This window comes from Notamacropus eugenii, chromosome 5 (genome assembly GCF_028372415.1).
Source record: "Notamacropus eugenii isolate mMacEug1 chromosome 5, mMacEug1.pri_v2, whole genome shotgun sequence".
NCBI classification, from domain to species: domain Eukaryota; kingdom Metazoa; phylum Chordata; class Mammalia; order Diprotodontia; family Macropodidae; genus Notamacropus; species Notamacropus eugenii.
In genome coordinates, this window is record NC_092876.1 from 232,059,091 (window position 1) to 232,080,467 (window position 21,377).

At 38.3% G+C, this 21,377-nt stretch overlaps 1 protein-coding gene across 1 annotated transcript in view; it reads left to right on the forward strand.

The window, feature by feature from the left end:
• MYO3B (myosin IIIB) overlaps positions 1-21,377 on the forward strand; it is a 630,862-nt gene that overhangs the window by 333,481 nt on the left and 276,004 nt on the right. The window contains exons 24-25 of the mRNA XM_072615711.1: positions 8,761-8,838; positions 20,825-21,030. Coding sequence (XP_072471812.1) covers positions 8,761-8,838; positions 20,825-21,030 — 284 coding nt within the window. The remainder of the gene's footprint in view (positions 1-8,760; positions 8,839-20,824; positions 21,031-21,377) is intronic.

Below are 21,377 nucleotides of genomic sequence, written 5' to 3' on the forward strand. Positions count from 1 at the left end.
ATTGATTAAATCAGAGCCCTCTGTTCTCCCTCACAGACTCTTTAACTTTCGCACACTAAAATTTTCTTTTGTCTTATATGTTTTTATTTATTTCACTAAGTATTTCCCAATTACATGTAAAAAATGTTAGCATTCATTTTCAGTTCCAAATTCTTTCTCTCCCTCCCAGACTCTCCCCTATGATCGCCGATTATTCATGTCACAGTCATGCAAAACATGTTTCCATACTAGCCATGTTGAAAAAGAAAACACATGCAAAAGAAAAACAAGAAAAATAAAAAAGTATGCTTCAATCTGCACTCAAGATTTCATCAGTTCTCTTTCTGGAGACGGAGAGCATTTCTCATCACATCTTCTTTGGAACTGTCTTGGGCCATTGTCTTGATCAGAGAGCTAAATTTTTCACAGTTCTCATCCTTACAATATTGCTCTTATTCTGTACAATGTTCTCCTGGTTCTGCTCATTTTATTTTTCATTAGTTCATATAATTAGTTCTTTCCAGGTTTTTCTGAAACTATTCTGTACATTATTATTTGTAACACAATAATATTCTGTTACAATCTTGTACCACAATTTGTTTCCCAGTTGATAGATATCCCCTCAATTTCCAGTCCTTTGGCACCACAAAATAAAGCTGCTATAAATATTTTTGTACAAATGGGTCTTTTTCCCTTTTCCCTGATTTCTTTGAGATACAGACCTCCTAGTGGTATTGCTGGGTCAAAGGGTATGCACAGTTTTGTAGCCTTTGGAGCATAGTTTTAAATTGTTCTTCAGAATGATTGGACTCATTCTTCACAACTCCACCAACCATGCATTCACAGCAAAACTTTTGCGATTATTGAGTGAAGTTTATCCTATCTATTTTTCCCTCATTGACCTAACATGAATATAAAATCCTTTGGAAAATCTTTGGGGGAAAGACGGTGGAAGATTATGAGTAGCATTCCTTCATAAAACAATGAGAAACAGAAGAGGGAAAAATAAACTTAAATAAAGTTCAAAAAGAAATCTAGGAAAGCAATTACAAGGAACTGTAAGGATGAAACTGAAAGGAGGTCAATAAACAGATAAAAATGGAAAAACCTTACCAGTATTTTTATTAGAAACTCTTCCCTATCAAGGACCAAGGAACCACCCCATTGGAGTCCCAAATGTGCAGCCAGAAGAAGTGAAATGAACATGAAGAAAAAAATTAGGAAAAATAGCTGTAGTGAATGAGGTGGATAAGGAGAAGATCAGTGATGGAAGCAATGCAATTTTGAGGGCACTGAGGGATCAGTTCTCAAGAAAGATGATGAGAGAGATACCAAAGGCTTAAAAAAATGGGATCTTATTATTCTTCTTCCCAGTGCAGCTGAACTGATAATTAATTTATGAAATTATGAAATGAGGGCAGATACACCCAGTTCTTTGGGTATGTGCTAAGAAAGCCCATGTGGGCGGCAGGAAGTGGGGTGCAATCACATTTTATTAAAGCATAGAGGGTACAGAAACAAGCAGCAAAGGGGATACAAGAGGCAAATGCTATGGGGATGGTTTAGGGTGGTGAAGGAAGGCAGACAGCATGGGGAAAAGGGTGGGGAGGAAGAGAGGAAGAGAATGACACAGGTAACCATGGATTAGAATTAGGGGCATGTAACGCCAGCATGATACCCATAACAGCTGCTATGAATATGCACGCGTATTTCCAGGGTAAATTGGCAAAATATAATAAACTTTCTTTCTCAAAGGCAAAACCAAAATATTTATTTGGGACATCATTAGAATACCAGGAGGATACGTATCACTAATCCAGGGAGCACTGACATCTTAAACCTTCTTTCTGTCAGACCTCCCAACAAAAACAAGTTCTCCTAGACAAATTTCTCCCTCCACCCATTCATGGCTTGCTTCTCCCTCTGCTCCGTGGACCAGCTGCTCCCACTCACAGCTTGCTTCTCTCTCTCTCTGCTCCTGCCCGCTCTCCCTCTGCTTCTGCTTTCTCTCTTTCTCTCCTCCTCGGGCAAGCTCCTCCCTGTCTGAGATCCATGTGACTATAGGCTCCCTATAACCACAGGCTCCATGTGTTAGACCTATTAATGGGCGGGGAAGTTCTTCCTATTCTATTATCATTACAGGGCATTAGATAGCATGGGCCCAATATGGAGATGAAGGAGTGCTTAGGGCAAAGAGTTTCAGGTCTCATTTTTATAGGGATTTTGGGAGAAACAGATTACCTCTTATCTGTGCCACCTTGGGTTTAGTTCAATAACTTATTCAAATCATATTGAAGCTGTTCTTAAAACTTTAAAATTAACATATCCACATCATCTCAAAATTAACATCACCTTTCAATATTCTGCTGGTCTTACTGCAGATATCTGACACTTGTCTGAGATTGACATGTCCTAGGACCAAAGGGTTCTTATGGCAGTGCCTAAATGGCTTCTGGTGATTCAGCACATACTACCAGGATGTGAATTTTAGTTAATATATGATACAGTTTTAAAATTATGCTCCTTTTATCTTTGGGACAATTTGTATGTGACTTCTAGAATCACTTTTGCAATCTTATTACACTTTTGTATTGCCTCCTTAAAAACTCACTTACTATACAGTATAGAAAGTGGGGGGTGGGGCAGGGAAACCAGAATAAGGAGCACTTTTAACACAGCAACTGGTAGAATACAAATAACTACCTACTGATGTGCCTATCTTCTCATCAATACATTTTATGAGAATAATCTACACATGCATTGATGGCATCCTTGATGAGGACATTAGAAAGGAATGAAACAATCATTTGTAAATGATATTCCACAGTAGACCATATTTTTACTATAACACTATCAACTAAAAAAATGTAGAGATTGTGCAATGCCATTATGTTTACTTTTCATTGATCATAAAAAAATTTGTTTTGATTCATTACAGTAAATCACCAAGCTTTCCACTAAGAAGGCATCCATGCATATATGCAAATCAGACAAGATATTTTGAAAGTTATCTTAGTAAAATTAACTTTAGTTGATTACCCTATAGATAATTAATATCAAGTGAAATATTAAACAAGAAGAAGTATACTCACCCAACCTGTTTGCCACTATAATGGAGGAGGTCTAACAGATTAGAAGTTATGGAGAGGTTCTCAGTTGATTTTCCATTTTGTAGATAACACTGTGTTAATTGCACCAAGTCCAAGAACACTGATGAACCCCCTAAATAAAATTTATAATCTCCTAACAAACTTTGGCCTTACTTTCCACCAAGGAAAAAAATAAGAGAATGGATGAAGAATGCTTGCAGTCTAAACCAGCAGTCCTCAAAGTATAGTCTAAGGACCCTGGAGAATTCCCAAGACCTTTTGAGGAAATTTGCAGGGTCAAAATTGTTTTCATAATAATATTATGATATTATTTGCCTATTAAAATATTATTCCCTTTTCCAACTACATATCTATGTAAAGCTAGATTTTCTTCTTTTTCTTCAACCAAAACAATATTTTGCGCTCAACAGATTGAGTGCAGAAGCAGATATGAGAATCCAGCTGTTTTCTATTTATGCCAGACGTTAAAAAGATTTGCAAAAATACATAAAACAATTCTACTTGTCTCACTAATTTTTTTATTTTTGTTGTTTATGTCAACATGTAATAGGTTTACTATTCTTATTTTAAATGCTTAAAAATAAATATTTTTAATTTTATCATTTTAATTTGTACTAATTTAATTTCTAATATGATAAATATTAATAGGTGTAATCTGCATAAACAAAAGCTCTTTGGGGTCCTTGATAACTTTTAAGAATGTAAAGTGGTCCTCAATTTTTTTAGAGTATAAAAGGGTCCTAAAACCAAAATAATTGAGAACCACTGACCTAAACTATAATATATATTTAGATAGATAACCCATGGAGTTCATCCATTAGTATGTATATCTACAGTAGACACTGTAAATGGAAAGTGAACTGGACCCAAAACTGAACAGGAGGAGAGTAGTTAGGCTACCTTTGGGAAATTTCTATTGCTTCTTGAGTACAAAGTCCATCTTTTTATTTTTTTTGAAAAATAGTTTATTATTTTTGTTTTTTCAGTTAACAAGCATTTAAAAAAATTAATCCATCCTTCTAATCTTCCCATTATTTCCCTGCTCCCCAAACTCACCTTTTTGACCCCAGTGTTCCTCTAGTAATGCCAAATTACTGTGAATTATGAATTACTACCGTCTTCAAAAATGTGAAATTAAGGATGACAAAGGACAATGGAAGGCACATCATAAAGAGAGATAAGCCACAACATATTACACTTGAGGAGTTCTACTAAAGTGGTATGGGAGAGAACATGAGAAATATGTACAAGGGAGAGGGAGGGGGCAAGATGGGCCAGTCACATAAACCTTTGGACTGTTCTGCTAGTTTCCATGTTGGACGATGGAAATGTCAAAACATGTTAACATTACAGAGCACTCTGGCAAATTCATAAGAGAATATTGATGAAAATCACCTAGGATGGAGAAGTAAGCCTAGATTTTATTCTGTATCACTGAGAGGAATACCCAAAATGTGAAATTATCAATCCTTTAGAACATTAGTATATTAATGAAAGAATATCATTATTGGAGACTTTATTTTTATGGAATATTAGAATAAAGAGGAAATTTATTTGATTGAAACTTCATCATTTTACAGACAAGGAAACTAGAACCAAAAGAGGTGAAATTATTTGCCCATAGTAGCAAGTAGCAGAAAAAGAATTTGAACCTAGAAACTCTGATTCTAGATTAAGTAAGTGTTCTTTTTCACTAGACTATGGCAACTAGGTGGCAGCTAGGTGAATAGAGCACTGTACCTAGAGTTGTAAAGACTCATTTTCCTGAGTTCAAATCTGGCCTCAGCCACTTACTAGTTATGTGACCTTGAGCAAGTAGCTGAACCCTGTTTGCCTCAGTTTCCTCATGTATAAAATGAGCTGGAGAAGGAAATGGCAAACCACTCCAGTATCTTTGCCAAGAAAACCTCAAATAGGGTTATGAAGAGGCAGACATGACTGAACAACAACAGTTGTCCCTTTTTGTGAATGGTATATTACTTGGTTATCTTTTTAACGTTAGTGTTAAAATGTTATATAGTATTACAATGAAATTTCCTGGAAAAGATGTCCTTAATTATAGATTCCAGAGATATCTCTAAGCAGTATTTGTTAGAGTGCAAGATAAGCTAAGGAGCCCCCCCCCTTTTTTTGCAATTTTATTTTTAATGTATTTTTATTTCACTTTATTTTAATGGATTTTATTCTAACACCAAATAAAATGGGGGTGTTATATACATATATATGTATTATACAGATATGTATATGTAATATACACACATTTACATGCATACACACACATACAGCATGTATAAGCACATAAAGCTCTGGTGCTTTTCCGATGTGTCATTTTGACCTTCCTCATGTTATCATCTAAATTATTTTTAAAGATACCTCAATGATTTTTTTCTCTTTTTTGGAAACATACTTCTTACTGTGCAGAATCTTATTTGTCTGTACAGGTTATTTCTTCAGCATAGTGAACTTCATGTCATTATGAATCAGCAAAGTATAGTCTTGGGGAATTGACAAACATGCCGAGTTCTAGTATTTGTTACTAGGCACATGGTTACTGTATGGTAGAGGTGAGATTGGAACCCAAGTGTTCTTGGGTTCTCTATCCATTAATCTATAATATTAGAGCTGTGAATGTTAGTGGAAAAGAAAACTGATCTTTGATGTTCTTTTCAATGCACACTGGGATGAAAGTATTGAGAAAAAGTGTTTGATTCCAAGGGATATGAAGTCAATTCATCAGCATCCACTAACACAGTAGTAGAGATGAATTAATCAGATAACTAGGTACCACCTAGCCCAGAGTGGGATCCTTAGGGAAATGTAAATTTTGTTGTTCTTGGCTCTTGAAGAGGACCTAAATGACATGACAGGATCTCAGTAATCTCCTCAGCTCCATAAACAAACTCTTCCCAAGGCAGTCTTAAAACTCTTAAGTCACCCTAAGTAAGATCCATAGAGTCCTGCCTGCTGGGGATTTGAATATCAACGAGCCAGTTCTCTAGGAGTCTTCTCTCCCCTTCCCCACCCCCACCCCTCCCTCTTCTCAATGGCTAGTCCTGCTCAACCTGGATGAAAACCCTATTTAAACAGACAAGCAAAACAAAACACCATCAGACTTCCCTGGTTTGGGTGGCCAATTCCATCAGGGCCCCAGTGGATCTCGTTTCCTCTGTCCCCAACTGCCTATCTTTAGTGTGAGTATTACTCCTCAGTAAGGCTGACTTGTGCTATTTTTTCCTGTTTTGGGTGCTCCATGTTTCCTTATACTGAACCTTGGTACCCCGACTCTTCCTAAATCTATAATAAGATGAGAATCTAGAAGAGAAAGGACCAGACCAAAACAGAGATCCCTGGGAACATAAGGGATATAGACTGGGAATGAAGATATGTTACCTCCTTAATAATGTTCTCTAAATGTGCCTCAAGGTCCTTTCTTACAAACCTTGTCAGCCTGGACAATCCAAAACATCTGTGGGCTTTCAGAGTGCTAGGATTCTCTCTGTTCAATAGAGGCGGCTGTAGAGGGGAGAAGAGGGCAGAGAGAGAGAGACCTTTGATGTTGACTCAGTCAGGTAACCTGCTTGTGGAAAGTTTGATGTTATCTCTAAGTGAGGGTTTTCTGCTTTAGGGTCAGTTCTCTGTCTCTTTTCCCTCTTACCCCATTAACAAAATCAAACAAAAGTGAATATTAACAATCTTGCTTCAGCTGCATATTAATGCAACCAAACCCTTAATTGACCAGTGGGTCACAGGCTACTTATGCAGAATGCTGCAGAAAGTTTTTATAGATTTTTTTTACCCTTACTCCTCAGGGAGTTGCACATCTGTCTGAAAATATCCCAAAGTTGTTCCCAAATAGGATTCTAAGACTTAGACCTAGAAAGGGTTTTAGAGATAATCTGCAGGGGTAGGGAACCTGCGGACTTGAGGCCATATGTGGCCCTCTAGGTTTGAATTCAGTGAAAGGGTTGCCCTTGAGGACCTAGCGGACCACATGTGGCTTCAAGGCTGCAGGTTCCCAACCCTGACTCTAGTCCAATTCCTTCACTTCATAGGCCCAAACCACAAAATTAGATGTCTTTCAAAGGAAAATAAATGCAATATATGTTAGCATGTTAGCTAGCAATATACCTAGAGGCCATACTAAAATTTTATACAAACCAAATTTGGAGTAAAAGTGTGGCTTTTCTTCTAATCAATATGATAAGTCCCCTGTGTAATTATCTGGATTCCCTGTGTCACTTTTGAAAATTGATTTCCATTTTTATTCCTGGTCCTATAATATGAATAATTTCCTTATCTAATGATATTTAAGCTTTCCTTTTCCTTCTTTGACTCTTGCATGCAGTCTCCTAAATACCTTCTCAAGGTAAGATTTGTACCTTTATTTCAGTTGAGAACAGTTGTAGAAAAAGCTCATCACATCTCAAAAGTGACTGCCAATTGTGTGATCCATTGAGGGCATCGCATGTGTGGACAACAGGAGTATTTATTTCAAGTTCATATTTCATACTAATGCCACCTGTTCAGGGCAGATGGGAAACTGCCACAGACTAAGTTAGTGTTAAGATGCTTCATGAAAACAAAGTTGTTTCTTGTATTTGCTGGTTTTGAGGTTGGGATTGTGTTTTATTTGCTAGATTTGCAATTTAACAACACAATCTGCTTGCAATTGATAGCTCTAATTATTTTCACTCACAATTTCCTCTTTCAGAAGAAAGCTCCTGGCTTATTGTAGGTAGGAGGGAGAGATCATTAGATAATCTTTTAGTCCACTTATACCCTTTGAGAGATTTCTTTCTCCATCTTCAGAATGGAGAGAGAATTTCTAAAATACAAGTTAACCACAAGAGAAGTGTGATGATTTCAGAGTCTGACTCTCACAGAAGGAAATTGATCGTTTTCCCAGTGTCCTCTGGGGTGGTCTACACATTGTGCTTTTTCCTGTGGACAGAGAAAGGGGTAGCAGAATCCTTCTGTACCTAGAAATCTTTCCTTATAACCTGGTATCATGGGATGCTCTGAGTAGACATATTTTAAATCTACATTTTTACTGGACATCTCAGTGATTGGAATATGGGAAAATATGGAGTTAATTTGGTAATTATTTTACATTTGAAAACACTTTACAGGAGTGAGAACAACATAATAAGTGCATGAAAAGGTGTTTGTTAGGCATTTACTATGTGCTTGCCACAGTGCTAGGCACCGGAGATGCCAAAACAAATGAGTGAGACAATCTTTGTGCACAAGGTGTATACATATGGGAAGACCACATGTAAAAGGTCAGAAGTGGCAGGGGATCAAGATGGGAGGGTATAAATGCAGCAGCCTGGCTTGGGGAGGCTGAAAGTACATAGAAGCTCAGGAAACTTCTCAAGATAAAGTCAAAGCTCATCAATCATAACCAAGTCCCTGAAAAGCAGGAGTCTGAGATCCAGTGGAAATTATAAAAGGTCAGAGGGCAGGCAGTATGTCTTGGAGAAGATTGAGATGTAAGATTAACACAGATGAGGTGTTGTTTCTCTATCTTCTCCATAGCCATACCTACCATGATGCCAGTTACAGAGGTCACACAAATGGTTGACTACGAAGCCTTTCAGGTTCTACAGAAACCCATAGTTTGATCCAATTTCTCTTTTCTCATCACTTTCTTCTGGTGTTACGTTTCTAGGTGGACACTCTAGAAGTCATGCGGCATCCCGAGGAAACTACTAACATGAAGAGACAAACTGTAGCTTCTTACTTTCGGGTATGATGCCTTTTGTAATTATGATAAAAGTAAGCCCTTGATTTATGTAGACAGGTGTTTTTGCCACAGTGCTCAAATACTGCCACATAGAATGTGCCTAAATCTGCCAAGATTTTTTTTTAATAATTAAATTTATTTATTTAACTTTTAACATTCATTTTCACAAAATTTTGGGTTACAAATTTTCTCCCCTTTTATCCCCTCCCCCCCCAAACACCAAGCATTCTAATTGCCCCTGTGACCAATCTGCTCTCTCTTCTATCATCCCTCTCTGCCCTTGTCTCCGTCTTCTCTTTTGTCCTGTAGGGCCAGATAGCTTTCTATACCCCTTTACCTGTATTTCTTATTTCCTAGTGGTAAGAACATTACAGTTGATCCTAACACTTTGAGTTCCAACTTCTTTGCCTCCCTCCCTCTCCACCCCTTCCCTTTGGAAGGCAAGCAATTCAATATAGGAATGACTTCCATAATAGTTGTGTGGTATAGGACTAACTATATTTCCCTCCATCCTATCCTGTCCCCCATTACTTCTATTCTCTTTTGATCCTATCCCTCCCCATGAGTGTTGACCTCGAATTGCATTCTCCTCCCCATGCCCTCCCTTCTATCATCCCCTCCACCCTGCTTGTCCCCTTATCCCCCACTTTCCTGTATTGTGAGATAGGTTTTCCTACCAAAATGAGTGTGCATTTTATTCTTTCCTTTAGTGGGATGTGATGAGAGTAGACTTCATGTTTTTCTCTCACCTCCCCTCTTTATCCCTCCACTAATGAGTCTTTTGCTTGTCTCTTTTATGAGAGATAATTTGCCCCATTCAATTTCTCCCTTTCTCCTCCCAATATATTTCTCTCTCACTACTTGATTTCATTTTTTTTTTTAAGATATGAACCCATCCTCTTCAATTCACTCTGTGCACTCTGTCTCTATGTATGTGTGCGTGTGTGCATGTGTGTGTGTGTAATCCCACCCAGTACCCAGATACTGAAATGTTTCAAGAGTTACAAATATTGTCTTTCCATGTAGGAATGTAAACAGTTCAACTTTAGTAAGTCCCTTATGACTTCTCTTTGCTGTTCACCTTTTCATGCTTCTCTTCATTCTTGTGTTTGAAAGTCAAATTTTCTTCTCAGCTCTGGTCTTTTCATCAAGAATGCTTGAAAATCCTCTATTTCATTGAAAGACCATTTTTTCCCCTGAAGTATTATACTCAGTTTTGCTGGGTAGGTGATTCTTGGTTTTAGTCCTAGTTCCTTTGACTTCTGGAATATCCTATTCCATGCCCTTCGATCCCTTAATGTAGAGGCTGCTAGATCTTGTGTTATCCTGATTGTATTTCCACAATACTTGAATTGTTTCTTTCTAGCTGCTTGCAATATTTTCTCCTTCACCTGGGAACTCTGGAATTTGGCCACAATGTTCCTAGGAGTTTCTCTTTTTGGATCTCTTTCAGGCGGTGTTCTGTGGATTCCTTGAATATTTATTTTGCCCTCTGGTTCTAGAATCTCAGGGCAGTTTTCCTTGATAATTTCATGGAAGATGATGTCTAGGCTCTTCTTTTGATCATGGCTTTCAGGTAGTCCCAATATTTTTAAATTGTCTCTCCTGAATCTATTTTCCAGGTCAGTTGTTTTTCCAATGAGATATTTCACATTATCTTCCATTTTTCCATTCTTTTGGTTTTGTATTGTGATATCATGCTTTCTCACAAAGTCCTTAGCGTCCATCTGTGCCATTCTAGTTTTGAAAGAACTATTTTCTTCAGTGAGCTTTTGAATCTCTTTTTCCATTTGGCTAATTCTGCTTTTGAAAGCATTCTTCTCCTCATTGGCTTTTTGAACCTCTTTTGCCAATTGAGTTAGGCTAGTTTTCAAGGTGTTAATTTCTTCAACATTTTTTTGGGTCTCCTTTAGCAGGGAGCTGATCTGCTTTTCATGCTTTTCTTTCATCTCTCTCATTTCTCTTCCCAGTTTTTCCTCCACCTCTCTAACTTGATTTTCAAAATCCTTTTTGAGCTCTTCCATGGCCTGAGCCCATTGGGTGGGCTGGGACACAGAAGCCTTGATTTCTGTGTCTTTGCCTGATGGTAAGCATTGTTCTTCCTCAACAGAAAGGAAGGGAGGAAATGCCTGTTCTCCAAGAAAGTAACCTTCTATGGTCTTATTTCTTTTCCCTTTTCTGGGCATTTTCCCAGCCAGTGACTTGACCTCTGAATATTCTCCTCACACCCACCTCGCCTCCTGATCCTCCCAGCCAGTGTTTGGGGTCTGAGATTCAAATGCTGCTTCCAGCCTTAGGGCTTTTGGCAGGGGCAGGGCTGCTATTCAGTATGAGATTATGTTCAGGTGCTGAGGTTGGGGCAGGGCCGCCTCTCAGGCTCAGTTCCCTCAGGGGGTTTATGCACAGACCTTCCACAATGGATTCAGGCTCCCGCCTGCTTGGGGAGCCCCTGTCTGCAGCCGCCTCTCAGCTTTTACCTCCCAGGGGGGCCTGAATCATGGGGGCACCCCACTCCCTTCTCGACCCGCCAAAGAGACTCTCTCACCGACCCCCGTCATCTGTGGGCGGAAGGACCTGTGCGGCCGCTGGAGATCCCGTCCCCGAAGCCTGCTTGGATCTGTATCTCTCGGTGCCGCGTCCGCAGCCGCAGCAGGTCCGGGCTGGGCTCCGCGTCTGCAGCGCAACGGACCTTTTGCGAGAGGTTTGCAGGTCCCTCTGTGGGTGGAGGGACCCGCATGGCCACTGGAGATCCCGTCCCTGAAGCCCGCTCGGATCTTTTCCTCTCAGTGCGCGGCAGCGGCAGGGCTGCACTCAGCTCCCAGTCCTGGCGCCCAGTCCGCAGCGCGAAGGACCCCCCGCGAGAGGTTTGCAGGTCTCTCCGGAACAGAAATCTACCTCGCTCCAATATTCCGTGGCCTCTGGGTGCCGAATTCGCCGTGAGTTACTCCCCTGTAGCTGTTCTATGGGTTGTGGGTTCGGAGCTATGTGTATGTGCGTCTTTCTACTCCGCCATCTTGGCTCCGCCAATCTGCCAAGATTTAAGATACCTTTGACTCTGAGGCCTCTAAAGCATCTACCACTCTTAAATCCCAAGTTATACTAAGTGAGTGAAAAAGTTAATATGATTTTAAATGTGCCTAAATTATAACCAGGGCTCAGCTTAAGCCCTGAGAAAATCTGATTCAACTTATGATTTATCTTTCCAGATAGGACTGGTATATGTCAAGAGCTAAGTTGGCTCTAACTAGTTCTTCCTGTGGTTTGTCATAGTTCCTGAATTTCCCACCAGTAGAAAAAGGTTTGGTCAAATCTTGACTCCCAGAGACCTCCGTTAAAGGCATATATGTTGCATGAGAGGGGTTACCCATTAGCATTTATTAACATGTTAGCACAACGTAGATTATAAGATTAGCTGTCATGCTAACTTCCAGACAGATTCTGAGGCAGTGAGACTTAGGAAAGGATTTTTATTGGGGATAGAGGGGGAGGGAAGAGATCAAGAACATTGAATATTGCCTGGGAAGAAAGATCTAGTTATAGTGTCATACTAAGTAGCCAGATGTAGGTAGCCTAGCTTAGATGGCAGTGTCTTAAAGAGAGGGATGAAGGAAATACAGAAGATAAACTTGGCTTGCTTTAGCATTTTGCCTATGACTGGCCTTGCTCTCAGAATTTTTATTCAGAAAGATTTCCCAAGGGTATTTAACCAACCATTTATCTTGATCATAGCCCTGTAAGTTAGGTAGAGGGTAGGTGTTATTTTATAAATCATTTTTATAAGTAGAATTTTCAGTGGAGGAAGAGAGGAGATTGGGAGTACAAGCTTATGATGTCATCTGTGGGAGGAACTCAAGCTTGAAAACTCTCCCTACCAATTTAGATAGGCAAATAATCTATAACATAGTTTTAGAGAGTTGTATGGAGCTCTAAGAAATTAAGTGATGTGCCCATGGTAATTCAGCTAGCATGTGTCAGAGAAAGGCAAGGCTTAAACCTAGGAATTCTTGTCTCTAAGGCTGGTTCTTTATTCCTTATTCCATGTTGCCTTTTATATAGATAAAGATATAAAAATGAAATTATGTTAGCCAAAATTACAGGAGTAGAACTTTTGGTTCCTAGTCTAAGCAAGGAATTAAGTTCTTACTTATACTACGTAAAGAGACTTCCAAGCTTGTATTGGGCTGATCAGTCACAGTCAGATACATTATACCTTGACTTCAACATTGTGATGTCATTTTGGTCCTCATGGAGAATGAAGGACAACAACTAACCATCTAACTTAACAATCTGATAAAATGGGGCATATTTCTTTCTAGATATAAAGGAAGGTGTTAAAAAATACCTTTTACAGTCTAAAATAGATAGGACTTTGGTATAAACAAAACCATTTTTTAGTCATGTCCAACTCACTGTGATCCCATTTAGGGTTTTCTTGCAGAGGTATGGTTTGGAATGGTTTGGAATAGTTTGCCATTTCCTTCTCCAGTTTATTTTATAGATGAGGAAAGTGAGGCAAATAGGGTTAAGTGACTTGCCCAGAGTCATACAGCTAGTAAGTATCTGAGGCTGGATTTGAATCCGCAAAGATGGGTCTTCCTGACACCAGGCCCAGCACACTGTATGCTGTGCCACTTAGCTGCTCATAATTAAATGTCATGATTTTTCTGAGCTGTGAGTTACCTTTGTTTCTGGCCAGTGATCAAAATCATGGCTTCATAGATTTTGTATGTTCTTATATTTCCTAGTTATTTTATAATGTCTTTTTTAAATCCCCAAGCACAGAATCCCAGCAATAATTACTTAGGTCATAGGTCACTGTAGGATCATAGATTGATTTCGGGTTCAAAAAGAAAGCTTCATCTTTGTCTACATGAAAACACTAACATAGTTTTTTGGCTAAAAATTTTATTTGGCAGCCTTTTTCACAACCACAAAAAAACATTTTTCAGGGAGCATTGTGTGCGTGCATTTTTCTATCTTCTGAAAGTATTACATCCTCTTGGTCCCATTTTTTCTCCTCTGTATAAGGTCCAATTTATCATCATCACTTTAGTCACAACTACTTTTTGCAAATAACTATTCTTAATGAAGTTGGTCCATATTACAATCTAATCCAACCATCTAGATTAGAATTTTAGGTTGTTGGTTTTATTTTTCTTCAAAACACTTGTCTTAACCACCCTTTACTGAAATTACTTTAGGGACAGGCAGCTTACTGGTGTAGGGAATAGAGCACAGAAGCTGGAGTAAGGAAGACCTTCATTCAGATCTGGCCTATACATTTACCATCTGTGTGACCGTAGGCAAGTCACTTAATCTCTCTCTGCCTCAGTTTCCTCATATGTAAAATAGGAATAATAATGGCACCTGCCTCTCAGGGTATGATGAAGACCAAATGAGATACCATTTGTAAAGTGCTTCACAAACCTTAAACAGCTATGTAAATACTAGCTATTTTCGTATTTCATATTTGCTTCTCTATGTCCTTGTTACTCCCAACCCCTGAGCATAACGTAAATGCCTTAAGGTCAGATTGTTTTCACTCTTTTAGTTGTATCCCCATTGTCAAGTACAGTGCTCACTGGAGAGCAACCAGCCTTTTAATCTACCCTTTCAACCCCTATTAAAAATGGCTGTCTTGTTCAATCAATAATTATTCATTGGACACTTAACAGTGCATTCCTTATTCCACTATGTGGGTTACAAAGACAAATGAGACATAATCTCTCCTTTCTAGGACCTTTTTCCCCTTACTGTGGACTCCTTAGGCATTCTAGTGAAGTCTGTAGACTCCTTTCTTGAAACAATGTCATCAAACACATAAAAAAGAATAGGTGATTTTACAAAGGAAATTATTTTTTTTGAAATATGGTTATAAATTTAAAAATTCATGGATCTCAGGTTAAGGACCCCTACTCTAGAAGCATATTACTATGAAGTTAAGATGGAAACATGGTAAATATTTAAATATTCATATAAAACAACAAAACAAGTTATATCACACAATACTTTGAACTTAGTTGCCAGTTGAGTAATAGGGACAGTAAGTACCAAGAGTTCACAAGAGGAGGAAATCACCATTGATTGAATTTGTGGAACACATCATAGAGGAAGTGAAATTATCTGGGATTTGACAGATGGGTAGAAATTGTCAAACCAAGGAGATCTTTCCAGAAGAAATGGGAAGATACTCAGGTCAAAGAAGCAAAGAAAGGGAAAATATCCCCTGAGGAATAACAGGAAGAGAGAAATGCGTCTCATTGATCCTTCCCAGACTGATTTTTCCCCAACCTTCAGCTAGTTCTCTTTCATCCCTGAACAGCCTTTCTCACCAGGTGTCAGAGTGTGCCTGAATTTCTTCCAGACAACTGGCTTCTGAGGGTCAGATCACCTACCCTGTACTCCCAGACTGTCTTCAGTGTTTGTCCTTGATGGTACTGCTCTGGGATTGTCAAGTGCTTCATTGATAATATTGCTGATGCTTTCCCCTTGATATATTGTCATTATCCAGAGTCTCTACAGAGTACAGACCAAGGATGATGTACCTGCAGCCTCAAGGCCACATATGGCCTTCTCAGTCCTTTGGTGCGACATTTTGACTGAGTCCAAGTTTTACAGAACAAATCCTTTTATGAAGGGGATTTGTTCAGTGAAGTTTGGATTCAGTCACAGGGATACATTTGAGGACCTAGAGGACCTCTATTATAGGTTCTTAGAGATCAACTCTTAGAGAGCAAGACTGGAAGAGAATAATTATAAATGGCTAATAACGGATGGAAGTTCAAATGTATGGTCAGTAAGGTTTTATATTACTTTTTGGGGTCCCTTGCTAGATGTTCTTCATTATTTTTTGCATCCCTAATATCTAATTTCACATAATTCCCATTCTTTGTAAGCTTTGTTTTGTGTGTGTGAGAGAGAGACACACACAGAGAGAAAGAAAGATTATTGATAGCTAGAAGAAAGAACATTTATTAAGAACTTATTATGTAACAAATACAAGCAAACAAGACAGTGCTTTTCTTCAAGCATTTTAATGGGGGTGAGGATAATAGGGGAGGAACAGTCCATAAAGGGGAGCTGGAAAGATGCAGAGAAAAATTTCAAGGAAACACAAGGTGGCTGGTGAGTAGGGAAGTTCAGAGAACAAATACACCTGGAAATGAAGTGACCGTGGCTTGAGGCCCCTTAAGAAAGAATTCTTAAAGTCTGGGCTAGGAAGTTATCAATCAGGAGAATGGTGCTCAGGGTGAAGGTTTCTGTCTGGTGAGAAAGAAGATGAAGGAGACGGATAGAGAAGTCTGAAGAGTGAATGAGTTCTACTCACTTCAGGACATTTGTTAAAAAAAAAGTGTCTTTTCTCTACAATAGCTTCTTTAATAGGATTCTGCCTCTTAGTTATGTTTTCTTTCTTTTTTCAGCATCTGCTATTTTTGGTCTTTAGCATACATTTACCTTATGCTTTTAACTAGGTATTTTTAAAGTTTTCAGATTTCCTGTGGATTATAGACTTTTTCAACTTTACCTTTCAATTTTTTCCCGTAATGCCTGAATTTTGCTAGTTTTCTTTTCTAAAATTAAATATCTACACAATGCATTTCCTTTAATTTTCCCCTCTCCCACTTGGATGTTGAATTTAATTATGTTGTGTTCACTGTCGTGTATTAGTCCACCCACCAAAAAAAGAGTCATATTTCATAGAAGAATATCTCCATCTTGAAAACTTTTTTTTATCACCACCAAAGTCTTTTTAAAATCATGATGTATATTCATGGCATTCATGGATCTTGCCAGTGGGGAAGATATATGCAGTAGATAATTATTTTTAGGAAACATATCATGGAGAGTGGTCAGAATTCTTATCTCTGAAACTACTGCCAGATTTCCCTGAAACTGACCAAGAATCTATTTGAACTTTCACCTATTGTCAGCCATTTGCATTTGTTCTGCTCCAGACTTGCTTGAATTAACATTCAAGTTTATTTATTATTTTAAATAGTTATTTTTTCAGTTATCTAATTACCTGAGGACCTCAGCCCCACACTAAAGTGCCCAAGTATCTAATTTAGTCTACTTTGAATCAGTTTAGATAGGTTTGAACCAGTTTAGACTGTTTTGAACAAAATTAAACTGATTCAGACCTGTTTAGACTGGTTCAATCCAGCTTGAATCTATTTAGGCAAGTTTACAAAGCTTATTTAAACTTTAGTAGCTAAAAACTGCATTAAGACTTTTAGAGCGTCCTGTATATAAAGGAATAATAAACAGGGGAAAAATGTCTCCAATAGGAAAGTCAGAGAATGATGATATTTTGAGGATGCCATGTGAAGTAGAAGGGGAAGAATTTAGAATGAAAGATGAACCAAAAAATACTCTTTCTCTGTAGTAATCCTTTCTTGTGCTCTTTCTTCATCCTTCTCTGATGGTGAGATTCATTTCATTCTGTACCTATCTGATTTGCAGGGCTTAGGGTTTAGCATCAGATTATGTTCTTATTACATAGATGCAGTATGGGCTACATTCAAATATTCACTTTCTGAGAGTACATATATTTATGGAGACCAAACTCATGATTAAAAGTTACAGAGAGAAACAAATAATATTGCCAATTTATATATAGTCTGGGAAAGTACTCTTTGATTTTCACAATATAACTGATCCAAGAGACTTCCATATTTTTAGTTAGCACTATATGGCAATGACCATCATGTTTTATTGTTAGAATGTAATTTTTAGGTCCTTTCAAATTTGTGAAAAGGAAGTCTATTTCCTTCACTGTTAGATAAAGACTTTGCCACAGGAGGATGATGGTGGTGATAATAAGGATGATGTTATGACAACAACAATAGCAGCTAGCATTTATATAGCACCTTAAGGTTTGCAAGGCACTTTCCATATATTACCTCTATTTGAGCCTCATAAAAACCCTGTGAGGTAGATATTACAGAGAGTTGTATCTCCACTGTATAAATGTATAATGTACAAATGTATAAATGAAGAATTGCAAGAGAGGATAATGACTTTTCTGTGGTCACACAGCAAGTATCCAAGGGAGGATTTAAACCTAGATCTTCCTAATTCTACTCTATCTACTGTATCACACTGCCTTATAGAGACATAAATGTTTTTCTGAACAACTTCTAGAATTGGATACTCAAAAGGAGAATCTGCTTTTTTAAAATGACAACTTCTCATGCTACCACCCAGGGTCCAAAGCTGGGGATAGAAGGTCTGAGAGAGAATGACCTTCTTCATTGGGTTATGATGTTGAAAATACATGCCTTACTTCTTTCTTTTATCCAGTACCCCTACTAAATCATAAATGAACTACTACATAACAAAGTATACTCTTTAATATAGAGTTTGAGATTACATTATTATAATGTGAACTATTTCAAAGTAGATATTATATACCAATTCGCATAGTAGTTACATGGTATAGTTATAAAGTATAGTGCAGGGATCATCAACTTTTTGTAAGAAGGAAAAACCTTTTCAAATTCCCCAAATGCTTTTAAATCACTGCAGTACTGAGTGGTTTGGGGAGGAAATGAAGAATATGTGTGTTAAGAATATAGTCAAGAAGTTTGGAGAGAAGTATGAACAGCAAAATCCCTTTGTAGAATGAAGGAAGGGATGTCAGTGGCAGCAATGCTCCTCCTTTTCATGCTGATAATCCCAGAAAGCTGAGTGGAGGGGGGGGGACTGGATTCTATACTGTCCTAGTCAGGCAGTAAGTAGGTCCACGAGCAGAGGATGATCCAAGTCAGAAGCAGAACTAAGCAACGAAGATTAGACTGAAGCAAAAGTATAATCAGATACATGGAAGGCAGGACTGGGTGAAGATACTGGCAGAGCATGGGTCACACAGGAACAGACAAGAAGCTAACGTAAGCATTTAGAAAGTTTAGGAAAGCTGGAGAAGTAATGCAGACTTAGCTTGTTAAACAGGTGAATGTCATCTTCTGAGAAAGCACCATGGATAGCTCCAAGAGAATCGAAGGTGAGAGGGAAGCAGTGGTGAGAGAGGATATAGAGAGGATGGGGGCAGGGTAACTTTCTTAGGGATTTATAGAAAAACCTTAAAGATCTACTGTTAGGTACCCAGATTTAGCCCCACCCTGACTAACACTATCTTATTAGATAAAAACCTGATCTCTGATTTCTCTCCCCACTACCCCCCAATTTCACTGTACCCAAAGGTAGCTAGAATAATTTTTCTCAACTTCTCTGGTCTTTTAGGATTAGGTTTTGTCTTGAAGGATTATTCAGATGAATTCCCCCCCCTTGGGCAGAGTGCAACTTCAGGCAATGCTAAATACATTCCAGAGCTCATACAGAAATCTTTCTGAACTAATTTTTGGATGGGTATCCAATTAATTTCCTGAAATATTCTTCTTTTTGTTTCTAGTCTTAACTATTTAGTTCTAGCAACACAGCATGGTGGATATGGACTCAGAAAAATCTAGGTTCAAATCCCATCTCCACTAAGTCCTCTGGGCAAGAAATGGAAACTTTCTAGTCCTCTGTTTTCTCATTTATAAAAGGAGGAGGTTGGACTCAGTGACTTCTAAGGGCCTTTTCAGATCTAAATCTACTATCTCATAAACTCTCTGATTTATTCTTCCTTTTCTCTTATAGTTAAAGCTTTTTCCTTCTCTGACTTTTCCCTATCCCTCACATATACTAGGCTTAAAACTTTCCATTCCTAGATCCTCTTCCTTCACTTATTAACCTTTTAGAGAATTTATGTTGAAATCTCACAAGTCAGCTTTTATCTTCTGTACACAATTTTTGCATACAATTCAGGGAAAGGGCTATTCAGCACCACTACTTCTTGGTAGGCAATTCAATTGTGTTCCTAAAAGGGAAGAAGTATCCTGTGCTCCACCCCAATACTGACAATGTAAAAAGGGTCAGAAGGCTTATTTTAGAGGTCTCTCATCTCTAAATGCTCACTCCACTTCCCTTCGCTTTACTCTTCTCTGCCTATCCAATGATATTGCCTGTCCATTCCCTATTCTTGTGCACTGTGCTTGACCAATCATCTATTTTTATTACATTATGAAGGGATAAGATATGTAAGATATGATAAGTAATATGATAAGCCAAGGTTACCTCACAAATTCCAGTTTCATGTTGTTTAGTCAACTTTGAACAAGATGATGAGTATCGAATGATGTCTTCCAGATGCCACTTACTGTCTGCTCTCTTGGTTAAATCATTGGACTCCTTCTTGGCCTATGGCAAAGGCTCCAAATAGATTGTACCCATTCGCAAACCTTTGAGTCTGTGTTATTGGTACCCCTATCTTGTGGTCTCCTCCAGCTTCTCTTGTTTCCCTCATAGATTTACTCCCTCCTACACTCTCCCCAATCTCCTCATGTACTCTTGAGTTCTTGTACTCCCAGTATCCTCCTTACCCTATCCCTATGGCAAGGTGTTATTCCTAATTGCACTTATTCTCATAACCTTCTAAATATTGCCACACTTACAATAACTCACTCCCACATACATTACATATTTGCATGCATAAATTAAATTTGTCTTGAAAGATTGTCAATGAGTTACTCAAGAAAATGGTTCCATTTATTCCATAGTCAAACCTGCGGACCTCAAAAGTATTACCCTGTTTGATCACCCATTGTATTTAGTCGGTTGACTTCTGATGATATTAGGCAAAGATTTTTACCTATGCTTGCTTTTCTTCTCTTTTGAGTTGCATGTTTACTAGGAGACCTTGGACATATCATGGTTCACACATAACAGTTTTTGCCAAGTATGATTAATACATAGCACTAAATAATTATACCTGAAGAATCCACAAATATTTGCTATAGACTAAATCATTATTTCCCCATTTCTTTCTCTATTTCACCTTAAAAAGGCCAGTAAGTTGTTAAAAAATATCATTTATCCAGTTTGGTATTAACTTTCTGGAAGTTTTGTTGTTTAGGGTGTAAGATAATATGTGCCTTTTTCCTGGTAGTATTCACTGATGGATCTGCTCTCCAAAATGGTAGTTGGACAACCTCATTTTGTCCGTTGTATTAAACCGAATGATAACCGAGAAGCCCTGAGGTTCTCCAGAGAGAGAGTGCTGGTACAGCTTCGTTATACTGGAATTTTGGAAACTACCAGTATTCGCCGACAGGGGTATTCCCACCGCATCCTCTTCGAAGAGTTTGTGAAAAGGTAGGACTAGCATTTTTAATAATATTTCTTTAAATGTGTTTACCTTCCAATTCTCCCAACCCCTTGCAATGATTACTTTTGCATAGTTTTCTCAACCTTTATGCATAAATCAATAGTTGCCATATGTATAACTCAGTAGCTATTATATCCTTACTTAAATGTTGCGTTACTGTTGTTGTTCAGTTTATTCAGTCATGTCCAACTCTTCATGATGCTGTGGACCTTCCTGTCCATGGAGTTTTCTTGGCAAAGATATTGGAGTGGTTTGCCATTTCCTTCTCTGGTAGATTAAGGCAAACTGAAGTTAAGCAACTTGACCAGAAAACATATCTACTAAGTGTCTGAGG